This window comes from Peromyscus maniculatus, chromosome 6 (assembly GCF_049852395.1).
Source record: "Peromyscus maniculatus bairdii isolate BWxNUB_F1_BW_parent chromosome 6, HU_Pman_BW_mat_3.1, whole genome shotgun sequence".
Lineage (NCBI taxonomy): Eukaryota > Metazoa > Chordata > Mammalia > Rodentia > Cricetidae > Peromyscus > Peromyscus maniculatus.
Window position 1 is genome coordinate 67,139,042 of NC_134857.1, and position 13,072 is coordinate 67,152,113.

Sequence of the window (13,072 nt, forward strand, 5' to 3'; positions counted from 1 at the left end):
CCAAGCACCGTGATACATTTCTATCACCCCAGGACTTGGGAAGCCAAGGCAGAAGAATATTGTTTGAGGCCAGCCAGAGCTGTACACAGTGAAACTTTGTTTCAGGGGTGGAAAAATATTTAAAAATTGAGTTCATGGCATTTTTCTTGGTTCCTTGTAATCATAAGATCATTATTTAAAAACTCAACACTAGCCATGCAGAGAGGCGCATGCCTTTAATCCCAGTAATCAGGCGGTGGAGGCAGGCAGGAGGAGGAGGTCTGAGGACAGCCAGGGCTACACAGAGAAACCTTGTCTCAAAATAAACAAATGAATGAAACCCCAAAGCTAAACTTGCATCTAAGACCGGTCTTGCTTTGTTCCCCAGGCTCCTGTCGGGCTCCTGGGCTTAAGCTGGGGCTACAGGTGTGTGCCACCTCACCAGCTTGTTCACAGTGATGCCCACTCCTGCTCCTGGCTACCAGAAACAGAAATTTCCCCAAAACACAGCACACCAAGCCCCTCTCTTGAATGGCATAGGGTGTTTCGGCTTTCAGGCAGACACATCCTCCTAGACTGTCTAGCTTCTCAGGTCAGGGAAGATGATGACACCCAGGAAACGCCACTTGGGAGTCTCCATGATCACATACCTGAAACATAAAGTGAATCATTTTCGTCTCAAGGTCGGGATCTTTTTCCCTGCCAAAACTAAGCTTTTTGGGGCAGTTGGACAGGACCAGTATTTGCAAATACCTGTAGGAAACAGCGGCAGCTCCTCTACAGCCTTGGACTTGGATCACTTGAAAAACGAAGCTCGGATCCAGTGTCAGCCTCCACACTGACAGGCTGCCAATCAAGCTTGCCAGATCAGTCCATGGAGATGAAGACATCCTGATCCCTGCCCAACAGGAGGCCTCTGGAGCAGCAAAGGCCCAGCCCCACCAGCCATGAAAAGGCTCACGTTTAAGAGCATGGCAGAGGTGAACGTCTCCATACACTTGTTTTTCTTCCCCTTGGATATGCAACACTCAAATAAGGTTGAAAACTTAGTGCAATGTGTACTTGTGTGTTTATTACCTGCCATCCGGGCATTTCCAGGAGTTTGAATCCTTCAGGAAGCAGCTGACCCTGCCACTGACCCCGTTAGAATCTCACGTGACTCCACACATGACACACACACTGGAATCTGACTCACTGTAGTTCTCACACATCAACCTCAGCCTCACACCCAGGGAAGACACATGCCCGCTGCCTGCAAAGAACAGGTCTTGTGCCATGAGGGCAGCAAGCCTGGAGTTCTAGAAGGTAGGTTTTTGTTTGTCTGATGTTCCTAGCAACCCTGGGTACCAAAGCCCTCACATGCTCTCACCTGCAGACCCACTCCAAGGTCCACAGCAGGGCTGTTCTGACAGGGTACCCAGCGAGTGTGCCCAGGTCCTGCACACATTCCTGAGGTGGTGGGTGAACACTACTTTGTAGCAGCAACTGGTTCCTGACAAATCGGCGACAGCTGTTCCCATGCCTAGCACTTCCACTTGAAGTGCAGTTACGGAGTGAGGAGTACACACCAGTTTCACACCACAGAGCTTTAACCTTCCGCCATGCTTACCATGAACCCGTTTCATTTAAAATGACAGGGGCCCTCTCTCTACCTGTCACACACATCGTCTGAAAACCAAACCAGATTCACCTAGAACTAATGTTAAGAGCCATGGCTTATCTGTGGAGCGGAACTGCAGTGGCATCTGCTAGGACCATGTGGCTTTTAAACACTTAAAATGTTTGGAGTCCAGATTGGGATGTGCTGTGAATGTAAACACACTCCAGATTGCAGACTCACCACACAAGAAGGTAAAATATCCCCCAGCTTTTGTTGATGCTGACTATGTGTTGAAATAATACTTTGGATATGTTTAGATGTTAGGTTAAATAAAATATGCCACAAGATGTACTTTACCTGTTCCTTTTAAGTTTTTAATGTATTATGAAAACATTAATACAAGTGGTAAATATTATAATTTCCATGGGATGGTGTACGGCTCTAGCATTTTCTACAAGACATTAATCAGCACTTTTTCTTTCAATATGGTTACTCCATCCCAAACTGTCCCGTTTCCTAAGTCGCACACTCTTAGCCATGATGAGATTCTGGGTGTTTTATCAAATGCATTTAATGAATACGTGTAACACATGTCCATGCCCACCACCTTTTGCAAAGGGAGGCAGAGAGAGGGGGGTGGGAGACCCCCCCTCAGCTGTGGAGGGCATCAGGTACCCACTTCCCATGGCGTCCACTTGCATTAATCTGCCACCATCCAAGTTTACCCCCCACCCTCCAACACTGCCCCTCTTCGGGAGGAGAATGAGTCTGAACAGGCACATACCACTCTCTCAAAAGGATGTGAGCACCCGGAAATAAAGTACCTGTATTTAATTTGGATCGTGAGAACAGAATTTCAGCTTCTAAGTGTTGATGCAGCAGATGGACAGAGGAACTGTGTGTCCTTCCCCCAACCCTTCCCCAGCCTTGCTGCTTGGGTGGATACCGGCTCAGCAGTGGGGCACAGCCATAGACACCCCTCCTGTGGCTCCTTGGTCTTGGCCCGGCTGCCTACCGGCTTGTTCCTTCACCTCGTCTGCTCTGGGCTTCCCAGGGACCCTACCCACCAGGGAAGGACTGTCACCAGGGAAGGACTGTGAGGCAGTACGGGCTTCCCTGACTGCCTGCCTCCCCCAGGGACAAAGGGAGGGCACATGCTGAACAAGGAATCTTCTTCCCAGACACGGGTGGGTCCTGCACTGACCACGCACTCAGTCTTTAGCTCGAATTAGCACCACAGCTGAGAGGGAGGAGGCTGTGATGAGCAGCAGACACCCTGGCCACCACCTGCCCTTTTTCTTCTTCTGCATTAACTCTTCCCCTCTCTGAAAGCAAAACGGCCACAAGGCTGTGAAAAATCTTGTTCTTGGTGCTGGAGAGATGGCTCAGAGGTTAAAAGAACTTACTGTTCTTCCAGAGGACCAGAGTATGATTCCCAGCACCCACCCACGTCTGGCAGCTCACACCTGCCTGGAACTCCAGCTTCAGATTTGCTGCCCTCTTCTGGACTCCATGGACAATGCATTTGCATGCACACAGACAGGCACACACATAATTAAGACTCAACCTTTTTTAACCAGTTACTGAGGAGACACATGCAAAATGTTCTAACCCTGCAGCCCACAGTGTTCTCCAACACTTCTTCCTCCCATGTCTGCTACAGCTCTGGGTGGAACCCAGGACCAGCCGGCCATCCGCTGTCTCCTTCCCTCAGCGTCCTGAGCCGAGAGATCTGGAGCCTGGCCAGGGGTTTCCAGCCGGACCGATGTAAAGCTCCGAGAAGGTGACAGAGACAGCTCTGGGTGACCAGAGGCACAGATGAGCAGTGTCATAAGCAGAAAGCAGGGCCTCACGGGGAAACTTGTAACTTACAAGTCAGAGAAGTGGGGCCCCAGCCAGGATAGGCATGGGAAGCTGCTCCAGCCCACTTTCTCTGAGCCCCAGCTTTTCTATGACTGTCCCTAGCTCCCTCTCTGAACAGCTTGCTTCTTTTGGTGCTTTGGTCCGAGTCTCAGCACCTGTGGTCACATACACTTCAGCCAAGGCAAAGATCTGTGTGCTCTTGCAGGAGTGGCCCCAGACACTGGCCCCCGAGGGTCTGGACCAAGGAGAGGTGCTCTGATCACATGCACTGTCCAAATCAACCACACAGAAACCTCTGCCCACCCCATGGCTTTTCCGAAGAGGGAGGAGTTTATTGCAGGTCGGGGATACTTGGAGAAGGCAAAAATCTAACAATGAGAGTGAACTGTAGGGCCCACCCGTTCAGAAGACAAGCAGGTAAAACAATACAGTTATATACAATTATTAAAAAGAGGAGGGCGGTGGAAAAAAAGGAAAAACTGCCAGCAGCCTTCCAGAAGGTTGTCACAGGACATTCAAGGAGCACCATGCGCCCCAGTCCCCGCTGGGTCTCAGCAGACCTGCCATGGCTTTGGAGTGCTCTTCACAGACAGCAGAGGGGGAGGAGCCCCTGGTGGGGACACAGTCAAGGTCATCCTGCTCTTCCAAGAGCTGCTGCACAGTCCACTGAAAAGCCCCAGGCCAACTTCATAAGCATTTATTAATACATGTGTAGGGAACGCTAGGGGAAACTGAGGGCATGTCTGACAGGTCTGTGAGCCCTGCACCCCAGCCAGAGGGGAGCTGCTTCCTGGGGCATCAGGATGCATTCCCTCAGTCAGGAATCGGAGGTGATCAGTTCTTCTATCCAGAAGCCAGGAGCCTCAGGCTTCCTATGAAGAGGAGGCGGCCATGTTGCTTCTCACAGGACATTACAAAGGAACAATCACAACTGTGTCCCGGGGAGAAGGGAGCACTTGGAGTATCCTTCAGTAGGAGAATCCTAGTTCATCCGATGCATTTCTATAAAAAGAATGTAATTCCAGATAAAAGTTGCACATTCTCTGTGTAAAGCCGCCAAGTGTCTACTGAACTAGAAACACGGCTGATTTAAAATGAGTCACTCCAAATATGTCTCCACAACTGACATGGCTTGACATGGCCAGGAACTAGAGAGGGCAGAACCCAGGGTACACGAGGCCATCCTGAACACGGGCTCCAGGATACCCTAGTCCTGTTCCCAGGCCGTGACAGAACATGCCAACAAACTGTCAAAACAGCAGTCAGGACGGAAAGGCTCTTTCAGCAAGGAGATGAGGCCTGGTGAAGAGTCGCCTTCCTGGCAAGCGGCGGAGGCGGCGAGCAGCTTCGGGCCTGTCTACACAGCGTTCAGTCTCGGTGGCGGCGCCAGGTCCCTGCAGGATCACAGCCAGAGGCGGCTGGAGGTCGAGGGGGCTTGGGAGACTCCGCTGGGGGAGGAGCCTCCCGGGCTGGGGGAGGAGCCTCCTGGGCTGGGGGAGGGGCCTCCCGGGCTGGGGGAGGGGCCTCCCGGGCTGGGGGAGGGGCTGGCGAGGTCCGCTCCCTGGCGGGTTTGCTGCTGTCTTGACAGTGCTTGCCGCAGAAAATCTGCCCCTCTTTATCTAGAGCCGTGTTCTGGGGAGAGAGCGGCAGAGACACCACATTATCCAGGCCTGGCTCCATCACACTCCCAGGAGCAGAAAGCAGGACACAGCATGCATGCACAGGACACAGAAACAGAAGAGGAGAAACACACCAGGCCTCCAGCGGAGGGACGTCTAAAGGGAACTGAGCCCCACTCCCCCAACCCCCACCCCATCCCAGCAGCTGCCCTTTGCCTCTGCCCTCATCACAGCCTGTGATGGGAGCTGGGGGGGGGGGGCAGGAAACGCGGCTGGCCCGCACAAGGCGGCCTGAGCGAATCTGGGGTGAGCTGCACCTGAATTCTGAGTGTCTGGCCCACGCCCACACCCACGAGTGCTGGACGACAGGCAGCCTCTGCCAGCTGCTCTAGTACACTAGTACACTTATCTAAAGAAAGTTCTTGTCACAGATAGGTGGCCCTTACATGTCAGAAAGAAACAATGCCCTTACAACCGAAGGGCATCTGTAATATGCCCAGGAATCCACTGGGGTGCAGCCACATGGACTCTCCATGGCATCTTTGCCTGCCCCTCTCCCTGTGAGAGAGCCTGCACCTGCTGGACCCCTGCATTATCCATCTACTCAACCCCTCAAGGGCTTCCTTCTCAACCATCCTGGGGGGCCCCAGGCATGGAGTCTCCTCTGCCTCACTGGAGCCTGGGTGCTCTGGGAGCCAACAGTAGCCGCTTCACTGGGTTTCCTAAAGGTGGAGAGACTGTGGGTCTTGGGTACCATCTTCTAAGATGAAGGGACCGGGAGGCATTCTGCAGTCTAACTCCCAAGGCAGGGGAGTGGTCCCATTGATTCGTCCACTACAATAACACAGATTTAAAAATAAAAAAGGGATGGAGAAAAGAACAGATAACGAGGCTTCTCAAGACAGGCGGCGCGGGTCGCGTGCCCCGCGGCTCCTGCCAACCTCAAGCTGAGCACTCGCTGCCTACAGAGGCCAGCTTCAGCCAACTGGGGTGCGTGGGTGAAGCCTGGCCTGAAACTTAGCTCCCGAGCTGCTGGGACCAGGCCGGCCACTCTGCCCCCCTGACCCCCACAAGACAGGCAGCACGTACTTCTAACAGACTTTCTCCAGGGTAGAAGAAAGCCACACGCCCCTAGCTATTCCCCCTCTTCGCTTCTGGCCCCGAGAACGTGAGCGTGCATGGCAGACGGAAGCTGGCGGTGCGGTTAGTACATACCATGGCCTTGGACCTAGTCAGGGGAAGCAATGCGGCAGCAGAGAGGCAGGAAGGGAGAGAAGCGGGGACAGAAACCGGACTTACTTTCAACAGAAGCAACACGATCCAAACAGTAACCCCGAATCACCACCATCACCCCCTACAAGTCAGCAGAGCGCCCCCTGGGGTGGAAAGAATGTACATCTGGCGACATTCCTCCTCGGCCAGACCAGGGAAGGAGCTGCCTTGTCTTTCCCTTCTCGGCCACAAGATGGCCCCTCTGGTCGCCGAGGCTTTGTGCCTCACTGGGACAAAGAAGCCACCTCCCAAATACACTCTCCTTCATCTGCATGCTGAGGACTGTCAGGGAGAGGCAGAGTGTGACACAGAGCCATCGGCCTCTCTGAAACTCTCTCCAATGTGATCACGTCCTTTTCCTAGAGACGGGCTGACACACGTTGTCTTACTGATAAATGCAGCAGCTCTTGACAAAGCACAAAAACCTCACAAAGACACTCATCTCCTGCTATCATTTCCAGAAAGATGCCCTTGACCTATGTAAATGGGAGCAGGGCACAGAACTGTCACCTATGTGGACAGGAACAGGGCACAGGACTGTCACCTATGTGGACAGGAACAGGGCACAGGACTGTCACCTATGTGGACAGGAGCAGGGCACAGGACTGTCACCTATGTGGACGGGAGCAGGGCACAGGACGGCTGGAAGCCCGCTCTGAGCAGGAAAGCAGGCTGACAAGCTGAGAGGTCTAACAGGAAGCTCCCCAAAGGCGTGCTAGGCTGTGCTGGGCTGGGCTGGGCTGGGCTGGGCTGTGCTGTGCTGTGCTGGGCTGGGCTGGCCAGAAGGAGGTCAGTGGTTCAGAGGACCCATACCAGCAGGAAGCCGAGGGTCAGAAGTCTGAGACAAGCATGCAGTTGGAAGAGGGCCTGAGAATTGGGGGGGCTCCCACGAACACAGTATGTTCAATACCAGGGTCTGCTTCGGGATTTCCCACGTCTCAACTGGGGAAAGAGCGGGACTCTCTGTGAGGTGCCTCTCAAACTGTCCAATCAAACTGTCAAGTGAAACGCAGACATCAGCATCAGCTTCCCCGTCCCTCGCCTTTGTAAATCAGTCCCTCTCCTACCACTGCAGCCTGGGTACCTACTTTGGGGACAATGCTGGGGTGGCACAAGGCAAGGCCCCGTCTTTAAGCTATGCACAGAGGTCACTAGCATTTCAGCTGTAAAACACACCCTACCCCTCTGCTTCTGAGACCATACACTCAGTAATGACCAATTAATGCCAGAGACAGGCATTCTGTGCTTATTTTCAATATAAAAAGAATTTAAAACTGCCCGCAGGAATGGGATGCCTCGATGCACAGTCATAACATGATGGAGGGCCCCAAGTGTTACACACGCCCTCCCCTGCAACCACACCTAGGCCCAGCCCTGACTGGGGGACAGACAAGCTAGAAGCCTTCGGCTACTTTTGAGGAATAGGTCAAATCTGGCAGGCTGGCTTTGAACCACTGAGAACAGAGACCGCCAGAAAAGAGTCCCGGGAGTATCTCCAGGAGATCCTGAATGCAGTGATACCACCGGCAGTTCCTTAGTGCTCACAATCTGCAGGCTCATGCAGAGAACCCAGGTGAGCTGGATGTCACCGCCAACATGTGCCAAACGGCTCCTGCACATACGTCAACACGCAATTTTTATTCAGTCCCCTTCTTAAGGGTTGTTCTTTCACAGGAACACCCCATTAAAACAGAGGGTTTGACATCTGACTAACTCCATTAGCAAGGGGGAAATTGCTGTTGGTAAAGTGATGAGAGGTTCTCTGCATTATTACCCAGAACACAGCTTACACTCGGCCCCCGGGAGGACTGTCAATCACTCTAGGACCTCAGCTGAGCTTCAGTGGTCAGGAGGCAGGGCCCAGGTCTATGGCCATGGATTCCAGTGAGTCACTGGGTAAATTCTCCTACAGGGCTGCAAGGTTACACGTCTCAGAAGACTAGAAAGCCAATCACCGTACCACATGAAATCTGATTGCAACATATTCTCTTGAAGTCTTTACTAGATGTTGCTAGGCCTACACACGTAAGCACGCACACTGCACCCCAGCACAAACGAAGACTCTTCCTGATTTCCTCTTCCTCAGAAGCTGCCCACACCACCATGCATGGCACAGAGGCACACTGCTTCTGCTCATGGGAGAGGTCTCAAAATACCCCTGGGAAGGGGCCTCCCTCCTGCTGTCAGCTCAGCAGGGATGGTTCTTTTCAACTCAGAAGCCGGAACTCTGTGACCTCTCAGACTTTCTCGGGTTTTTGGTAAGACACTGCCATGGTGGAAAGAAAAACCACAACTCCACTCTTCCGGGGTTCGACATGGAGCATCCCAAAGTCCTACGAGATGGCACAAAGTCCAGTCTGTAGGCTCAAACTGTGCCTGGAGAAGAAAGGGGGGCACACAGTCCCCAGCACGGGGCGTCATGAATGAACCCAGCTTCCCTGGAGGAAGGCACAGCACCACAGACCAGCAGGTACCAGGAAGGAGCAGGGCTTCACCAACAGCAGGGCTCATGTCCATAAGGGCCATGTGCAGGCTGTGGCTTCCTGGACGCCCACATTCGCCTGACACAGAACCTTTCCCAGGTGACAAGAGGCTGCTCTAGGGGGGGACAGAGCTGCTGAGTCGCAGGCCGCTGCCCCTCTCCGGGGCCGCTGGCCCTGCTGTCTGCTGTGAGTGGGCAGGACAGGGCAGCTGCTGCTGGAGATGCCCTGGCCGAGTAGCAGGTGGGAGATGCTCGGAGCGGCCCCCAGTCCCACTTCACAGAGCTCCAGCCTGGGCAGGAAATTAATGACCTTGCTTGTGTTTTCTTTTTCTGTCCTATATTTTCTTTTGGTTTTCATTTGATGTGTTTAAATATTTAGATATGTGGCCTTAAGTAGTTTGGAAGAAGTGCAAAAATAGGATCATTGTTACTTTTTTATATAAAATTTTAACCATGAAAAACTATTTTTTTAAAAAAGTATTCTTCTATGGCTTTAAAAATACACCAACTATTTTTTTTTTTTTTAATTAAACACTGTCTTTAAAAGGGGATGTTTGTTAACTTGGCTGTTTCTTATCCCAAGTCCCATGGAAATGGCACGTCCGAGAATCATGAGCCTGGAGGAGGCAGGGCCTCACTGCCTTCCGGGCCCAGCCTGCGGGGCTGCCTGGCAACCTCTCCCTAAATGTAGCAGCAGGTATGAGACGGGCAGCAACTGCCCAGGAAGGCCCAAGCCCAGGCACTCCCTGCGCCTACCTACCACTATGGCTTCCACGTCACCTCCCAGCCTCTAGCCTGCCATGCAGAGTCAGGGGTAGGGCTGGAAGCACCTTCACATGCCAGTCAATCCCCCCAGGAAAACGGGAACATGGAAGACACCGGCTTCCATGCGTGGGACCCTGGCTATCTAGTTCAGAGACAACTCCAGCTCAGCAGCCAGGCCAGACGCCCCCAGTTCTCTGGGGCAGGGCTCTGCACCCCACTCACCATGATAACGGAGACCCCGGTGGCGGTGCTGTTCTGTTTGGGGAGCGCGTTATTAAAGTGCCGTTTGAGTTTACCTGTAACCTCAGCCTGCATATTATTCTCCTGGGATGCGTCATCCTACAGAAAGGAAGAAAAACAAACGCAGTTGACCCTGGACCCATGGCACTTTGTCGGCTCTCTACAGTTACGGCCCCTCCCCCACCCTCACCCTAAGGACTCCTTCCTGAACAGGCGCCTCCCGGCCACAAGAAGAAGTTCAGTTCTTTCGAAGGCCATTGCTGCCTCTGTACAGCGCTGTGGAAGAGCACGGGACTAGCATGCAGTAGACCCTGGACTCCATCCTCAGCGTGGCGGAGACACACAACACTGCAGTGCCTCCTGCCTTCAGAAAGGCATTGTGCCATCCATTCCCACCTCTGACCCAGGAGAAAGCACAGGTCTCCACGAAAAGGAAGGATGATGGCATTGTTTGGGTTTCTGAGACCCTCTCCCGGGGCACCTATAACACAATTCTTCCCATGGAAATACATAAATGAACAGGTTATCGTTTTAATCAAGAAGGTGTGTCTGGTGTGGTGATGCCCTGCTGTAGCTCTGGTTATGGGCAGGCTGAGGAGGGAATGTGGCTTGAGCCTAATGTTTGACCCACTTCTTAAGTTAAAAGAACAAAGTAGCAGAGAACAGGCCCCATGCTCAAGCTCGGTCTCCAGTACACAAGTCACTGGGCTGACAGCCCTAATTCTCACAGAGACAGAGACGTGGCACCTTCTCCACTAGTCACTCGGCAGGGAAGCAGTTTGCAGGGTGGAGGAGGTACACAGTGACATGGCCTTGGGGCTAGCTAGCCCAGGATTCAGGAGCTGACCTCGAGAGGGAGCATGTGACCTGCACATCTTCTCTGCCACCTCTGGGAGAGATCGTCTCTCTTTCCAGTCCACAGGAGGACTGCATGCCACGAGGACACAGAGTCACAGTCTGAAACATGTCCACCTCCGGGGAAACATAAACCCCACAACTAGAAAGAAGCCACGGGAGGGACCCTTAAGGGGCATCATGGCCAACCCCATCACTTCGCAGATGAGTAAACTGAGATCCAGCAAGGGACAGACTATCCAGGTTACTCACTGAGCAGATGGAGGACTCTGGATCAGCCATCTTCTCCCACGCTACTTGATCATTAGGACAGACATTGTATCTGCTATAGTATTTGAATGCCCAACTCTCTCTGTGGGAAACACACACAAGGAAGGGAGCATGCTGCTGGCCATACAATATAAATCCCTGGGGATGTGGGTACTTACGGACACCCAGGGGTGACTCAGAATCTCCCCCGCAGTACAACGAGCTTCAACGTTTACCTGAAGCATTTGACTGATTAATTCCTATAAAGGGGAGAAAGGGGAGGGAAGGGGAGGGAAGGGGAGGGGAGGGGAGGGGTAGGAGACCACAGAGGACAAAGAGGGGAATCCCGGCATAAATACAGAAATCAAGAGCCAACCCAGCAGCTCAGCCACCGAGCATGAAGCCAACCACCCACACTTGCAGAGCGGAGACATGGCCCACATCCACGGCCGGGGCAGCAGTGTATGAGAAGTCTCCCCTGACTCTGCAGCAACTAAGATTGACTCGCCTAAGACTTTGGGCCTTCACCTTCACTCCATAGTAGGATACTGCGTTCCCTTTCATCACTTAGTTCATTCATTCATTACCATACTGTGAGGAGCGCCCAACATACATTTGTTTAAGAAAGAAGGGCATGAACGTTTATCGACATTAGAGGAGCACTGTGGTGCAGATGTCGATCTAATTAGCGACTTCAGAGACTCTACGGTAAGGTACACTTGCAAAAAGACCACACATTAAAAGTCAAGCCTCTGAGCCCACGCTGGGGCTGCCCAGCCCCTCACACAGGCCCCTGCGTGCACACAGGAAGAGCCCCGAACGGTACCTTGGCAGATTCTGTAATGTTGTCCCAGTAGGGGGCTGGAAACTCCAGCTTCCCAGCCAGGATCTGGTCAAAGAGGTCTTCCTGGAGATTGTTCTCACTGGTGACAAAGGAATGGGGAAAATTAGAGTCACTAGGGGTCTCTGGGCAACGGGTCGGAGTCAAGGCTCAGCTGTGGGTCAGAGCTGCATGGTGACAACAGAATTTTCCTTCTGGACAATGAGCCAAAGGACACTTCCTAGGCCTGGGAACCAGAGAGACAGGAAATGACCCAAGCAGAGTGTTCCAGTTCTTTAGAAAGATGAAAAAGTTCCAGCAGTGGATGGTATGAATGGCTGTGCACTTAATGCCCCACAAAGGGTGCTTATAAAGGGTTAAAATGAAAGACAGGTGTTGGGGCATGTCCCTGTAGTACCAGATACTGGGAGAGCTGAGGCAATATTATTACTTGAGTCCAGAGGTTCAAGGCCAACCAAAGAAACATAGCCAGAGCTTATCTCAGGGAGAAAAACTAGTGTGTGTGTGTGTGTGTGTGTGTGTGTGTGTGTGTGTGTGTGTGTGTGTGTGTGAAGAGAGAGAGAAAAAAAAGAGATCTTATATAATTATATATATATATATGTACACATACATACACACACACACACACACACACACACACACACACACACACACACACACACACACACAGAGCACAACAAAAAACCAGAAATCACAGATAATGGAAACCGCGGTGGGGAGACTGGCATCCCCCATGGCTCATGCCTCTAACAGCACAAAAGCAGCCTCTACTCAACCTTTCTTTTTCTACGTTTTCAACAAAACACCAAGATTATTGAAAATCATTCGGAGTTCAGACCTAGATTTAAGGAATCACAACGTTGACTTGCTCCCCACAACTCAACTTTCCTTTGTGCTCAGTCTCAGAGAAAGAACATTCCGAGGATGCCAGCTAGGCTTGCTCAGTCAAGGCAAAGCACCTCGGATGCTCTCAAGGGAATGTCTCCCAAGCCGCACTGCTTGCCCCTTCCCGAAACACACAACAGTGTCTAACAAATCTGTGGCACTCAACAGTGGATCGAAGTGCCAGTGGGATGTGACCACTGAAGGGAAAGGTGTGGGCGTGGTGAACACAGGACTAGAAACAGGAAACATGTCTAGCTTTCTTGGTCCACCACAGGCCCCAAGAGAAAACTCAGAATAGGCTGTTAGGACCAAAACTAAAATCCAGGAGTACACATCAGGAATTACCTGGGGAGAGTACACATTTCTTAGGCTATCTCTGGCAAGCTTTTAGGGGTTTGGTTCCCACATTCTCAAAGAGCATA

At 52.2% G+C, this 13,072-nt stretch overlaps 1 protein-coding gene across 7 annotated transcripts in view; it reads right to left on the reverse strand.

Annotated features, from left to right (window-relative positions):
• Nucleotides 1-3,749: 3,749 nt before the first annotated feature.
• Dclk2 (doublecortin like kinase 2) overlaps nt 3,750-13,072 on the reverse strand; it is a 129,901-nt gene continuing 120,578 nt past the window's right edge. For 4 of the 7 annotated variants that reach the window (XM_015995333.3, XM_015995332.3, XM_015995331.3 and 1 more), the window contains 4 exons: nt 11,751-11,847; nt 11,104-11,184; nt 9,803-9,919; nt 3,750-5,074 (listed from right to left, as the gene is read on the reverse strand). In XM_015995333.3, the coding sequence (XP_015850819.1) occupies nt 4,811-5,074; nt 9,803-9,919; nt 11,104-11,184; nt 11,751-11,847 (559 nt within the window). In that variant the 3' untranslated portion in view covers nt 3,750-4,810. Of the gene's footprint in view, nt 5,075-5,120; nt 6,438-7,243; nt 7,329-9,802; nt 9,920-11,103; nt 11,185-11,750; nt 11,848-13,072 lie in introns of those variants that run through there. The other 3 variants (XR_001577875.3, XR_001577873.3, XM_015995336.3) reach the window with 3 other exon arrangements.